Below are 4,741 nucleotides of genomic sequence, written 5' to 3'. Positions count from 1 at the left end.
AATAGGAAAGCCATCCGGTCGGATGGATGACCGCATGGCCAGCATGGAGTGGCAAGCGGCGCCGCACACAAGCCGGCACGCGATCCACCAAAGGATCCGCACCAAAAAGACGGCCCAGCCAGATCTATATACGGGCCAAGAAAGCAAGCTCTAGTAAGGAATGCAACACAACAAATATCCGAACATCACGGCACACCCAAATACAGGGGTGCCGCACACCCCCTATGTTTCACCGATGAGGTGTTGGACCATGAATTTCCAGCGGGATTCAAGCCCGTAAACATAGAGGCGTACGACGGAACAATAGACCCTGGGGTCTGGATCGAGGATTATATCCTCCACATACACATGGCCAGAGGAGATGACCTCCACGCCATAAAATACTTACCCCTCAAGCTTAAAGGACCAGCCCGGCATTGGCTCAAAAGCCTTCCCGAAAACACCATTGGAAGTTGGGAAGAGCTTGAGGATGCTTTCCGGGCAAATTTTCAAGGGACCTATGTCCGCCCTCCGGATGCAGACGATCTCAGTCACATACCTCAACAGCCCGGAGAGTCGGCCGGGAAATTCTGGAACAGATTTCTTACTAAAATGAATCAGATAGTCGACTGTCCGGGCGCCGAAGCCCTAGCAGCTTTTAAGCACAACATTCGAGACGAATGGCTTGCCAGACACCTCGGCCAAGAAAAGCCAAGAACAATGGCCGCATTAACAAGCCTCATGACCTGCTTTTGCGCAGGAGAGGACAGCTGATTGGCAAGATGTAGCACCAGTGACCCAAGTACATCCGAAGTTAGGGATGGAAACGGAAAACCCCGACGCAGCAAGGACCAGCGCCGGAATAAGGGAAACAGCCCAAAGAGCACAGCGGTCAACGCCGGATTCAAAAGCTCACGGCAGAATCAGAGAAAGCCGCCCCTCAAGGATAACAGGGATGAGCTATCCAACTTAAACAAAATCTTGGACAAGATATGTCAAATACACAGTACTCCCGGGAAGCCTGCGAACCATACCCACAGAGATTGTTGGGTTTTCAAGCAAGCCGGCAAACTCAACGCCGAACACAAGGGGCTCGACACACCAAGTGAGGACGACGACGAACCCCACAAGCAGAGCACCAGGAAATAAAAGGATTTCCCACAAGAAGTCAAAACAGTACACTTACTTCACGTGACGAACAGAATGGCGCCACCAGAGATACGCGCCATATGGCCTATCCCAAAGGAGTCTCGCCAATGGTTGTTAAAACCAATCACCTTCGACCATCAGGATTACTCTAGAAGTATCCGGAACGCAGGCTGGACTGCCCCCCTCCACAGTTTACTCCCCCAGTCATAGCGTCGTAGTGCTTAGGCAAAGCCCTGCGCGGATCACATCACCATCACCGTCACCACGCCGTCTGCTGACGAAACTCTCCCTCGACCCTCTGCTGGATAAAGAGTTCGAGGGACGTCATCGAGTTGAATGTGTGCTGAACTCGGAGGTGCCGTACGTTCGGTACTAGATCGGTTGGATTGTGAAGACGTTCGACTACATCAACCGCGTTAACCTAACGCTTCCGCTTTCGGTCTACGAGGGTACGTGGAGACACTCTCCCCTCTCGTTGCTATGCATCTCGTAGATAGATTTTGCGTGATCGTAGGAATTTTTTTGAAATTGCATGCTATGTTCCCCAACAGTCGAAGTATCTCGAGGAGGAAAAAGCAGGATACCGAGTCGAATGCGCAGGGATGTCAAGCCTCAGAAGCATCCTATTAGCTTTAAGATAATGAAGAAGGCGTGCCATTTGTTGCACGAGTAGGAAGTTATCATGAATGCTTCTGCTAGCGATGAACGCGCTTCGGTTGGTGGAAACCATACTGCTGAGATGCGAGGCGAGCCGGAGAGAGAGAGGCTTCACAAAAAGCTTGACTATGAGGTCGATCAAACTGATTAGCCGGTAGTTGAAGAGTGACACAGCGTCCGCCTTCTTGGAAAGTAGAGTAATGAGTGCCTCATTAAGCTTGCGAAAGCCTCGAAAATTGAGCGAATGTAGCTCGCCGAACACGCCGCAAATGTCCTCCTTGATCACCTCTCAAGCACTCTGCATAAACTCAATGGCGAAACCATCCAGGCCCGGTGTTTGACCCATTGGAAAGTGCTTGGTGGCCGTCCATATCTCGTCCTCGGAAAAAAGGAGCTTCTAGAAGTGAGAGTTCAAAGGGACCAACGTGCATCGCCGTGAGGTCAATGGTGAACGGTCATGGCTTGGCGGAGTCAAGAATGGGCGTGAAATAGGAGAACACTGCTTTAGTCGTGGTAACATGAAAGGCAGATCTAACGATCACAGAGGCAGTGAACGAAGCGAGATAATCGGTCGGTTGAGTGGAAGCGTTTCTGGAGTTTGTCAGACAGAAAAAAAATCTACTGAACGGCGCACTCCAATACGATTAAAATGAATCGGTCGCTGGCTCGGAAGTTCTAATAAAAAGAAAAAGGAAAAGGAATCGTTCGCTCGCGCGCAAGTTTTCAAATAAAAAAGAAAATGAAAAAGGAATCGTTCGCTCGCGCGGAGCACACAGTGCTCGGTCGCATAACTGACGGCCTCTCCGCTCACCTCTGCAAAGGCAACCTGCCCCCACAACGCCGCCGCCTGCGACGAAGACGTCGGAGCCAAGCACCTTCTCGCCGCTACCTTCCACTGCTAATCTCACCACCCCTCCTGCATCCCATTTACCGCCGCCGACGAAGCCCAAGCTCGCCGGCGCTACCTTCTGCCTTCTCGCGGATCCTGGGACGGCCGAGCCGTCGGGCTACACTGCGGCGGGCAATCAGTTGGTTTTCCTCTCCCATCGTTGGGGAGCCCTTGCGGTAATTGCTCGGATTCGAATTCCAGATCTTTTCGGAGTTTCTACGGCAACAATCCTCGCTGGATCCGGACTCCCTTCTTCTAATCGGATCACAGGTGAGGCCTCGGCTCGACTGGATATAAAGTGCAGCCAGCCCTCGGTGTGCTTCTTCTCATCAGATTAGATACAAGCCAAGTCCAATTGGTTTGCCGCTGAAGCAACTCTTCTCCAACAAGACCTGCTTTTGCAATTGCTCCAATGGAGGTCTGTAGCGTAGCCAGGATAACGAGCTTTGCTCATTTTGGCCTGAAAGTTTTGCCTAAGCTCCTGGCTCTTTCTCCCTGTTCATTGGGGAAATTCAGAAAGGTCTCACCAGCGATGGAAACTGAAACTGTGTTGAGAAAACTGCCGGAGCTGCTGCAGGATGTATTGAGAAAGGTCTCACCACCCATGGAAACTGAAACTGTGGTGAGAAATTTGCCGGAGCTGCCGCAGGATGTATTGATGGACATATTTTCACTCCTGGAGATACCTGACCTCATGCGTGCGGCCTCTGTCAGCTCCTCCTGGCGCTCCACGTATACCAGCCTCTGCAGCCAGCTTAAGCTGTACAAACGGCCTCAAACGCCTTGCCTCCTCTACACCTCTGAATCTGCTGGTGAGAATGTAGCTTGTCTCTACAGCCTCGCAGAGAAGAGGGTCTACAATTTAACTCTCCCGGATCCACCCATCCGCAGCAGGTATCTTATTGGGTCATCGCATGGTTGGCTAGTTACTGCGGATGACAAGTCTGAGCTACACCTTATCAATCCGGTCACTGGCCAACAGATTGCTCTCCCGTCGGTGGTCACCATTGGTTATGTAGAGCCAATCTTTGACAATGCAGGCACAGTTATTATGTATGAATTGTGGGAGCAACTGTACGATCCGGACTTAGACCCTGAAATGGTTGGTCCCGAAATGATAACCCATGCTCCTGACAAGCTTCGTGACCATGTCTACATCAGGGTATTTATCTTTCCGGATCCGTCCACAGGAAGCTACATTGTGGTTCTCATCCATGGTCCAGGATGTCAGCTTTCGTTTGCAAGGGTAGGAGATTGTAAGTGGACCTTGCTGACGCCGGATTGGGACTATGATCAATGCATCTACATGGATGGTCTATTGTATGCATCCACAAGAGCCGGAAGAATGGATGCTTTTGACCTCACTGGTCCTACCGCCACGAGGAATATAATTGCGGATGAGATTGCCATTCACAGTTCTGAGTACAAGGGGGAATTCTTCCTTCTTCAGGCTCCATGGGGTGATCTGCTGCAAGTTTGCAGGAAGGCTGAACTCATAGATGCGGGCTATGAGGAGCCCATAGTTAAAACAAATAAAATCTTTTTACACAAAGTCGATATGGAAGCACAAGAGCTTGTGGAAATAAATAGCTTGCAGCATAACGTGTTGTTTCTTGGGCGTAACCAGTCTATATGCCTTAGTGCTGAAGAATATCCACAACTGAAGGCAAATTGTGTCTATTTCGCAGATGCTGAGCAATATAATTGGATGTATAAGACGAATCCCCGGGATATAGGTGTTCTCAACCTTGAAGATGGCAGTAGGGAGGAAATTGTGTCCCCACTTTGGTCCAGCTGGCCAAGTCCCATATGGTTAACACCGAGTCTTACAGTGTTGAATCTGTCATTGTACGAATAGGTAGCTTTTCTTAATTATGTACCTTGATTATGGGGTCTGTCGACCAAGTTTGCCATTCTTTTGCGGGCAGATGCTATGACAACGGAAGCATGTTCAGTCTATCTCTTTTTTCGTATATTGTTTGCTGTATCTGATGAAACTATGGCCGAAAAATAAATATTAGGAATGGAAATGGTGCTCTACAACAATTCCGTTTTCTGTTCTTGTTT

The 4,741-nt window shown here is 49.9% G+C and overlaps 1 protein-coding gene across 1 annotated transcript in view; it reads left to right on the top strand.

Annotated features, from left to right (window-relative positions):
* Window positions 1-2,573: 2,573 nt before the first annotated feature.
* LOC119286306 overlaps window positions 2,574-4,741 on the top strand; it is a 2,834-nt gene continuing 666 nt past the window's right edge. The window contains exon 1 of the mRNA XM_037565684.1: window positions 2,574-4,096. Coding sequence (XP_037421581.1) covers window positions 3,087-4,096 — 1,010 coding nt within the window. The 5' untranslated portion in view covers window positions 2,574-3,086. The remainder of the gene's footprint in view (window positions 4,097-4,741) is intronic.

Source organism: Triticum dicoccoides, chromosome 4A (genome assembly GCF_002162155.2).
Source record: "Triticum dicoccoides isolate Atlit2015 ecotype Zavitan chromosome 4A, WEW_v2.0, whole genome shotgun sequence".
In the NCBI taxonomy this organism is placed as follows: domain Eukaryota; kingdom Viridiplantae; phylum Streptophyta; class Magnoliopsida; order Poales; family Poaceae; genus Triticum; species Triticum dicoccoides.
The sequence above is the reverse complement of the archived record's forward strand: the minus strand, read 5'-3'. Positions and strand labels throughout refer to the sequence as shown.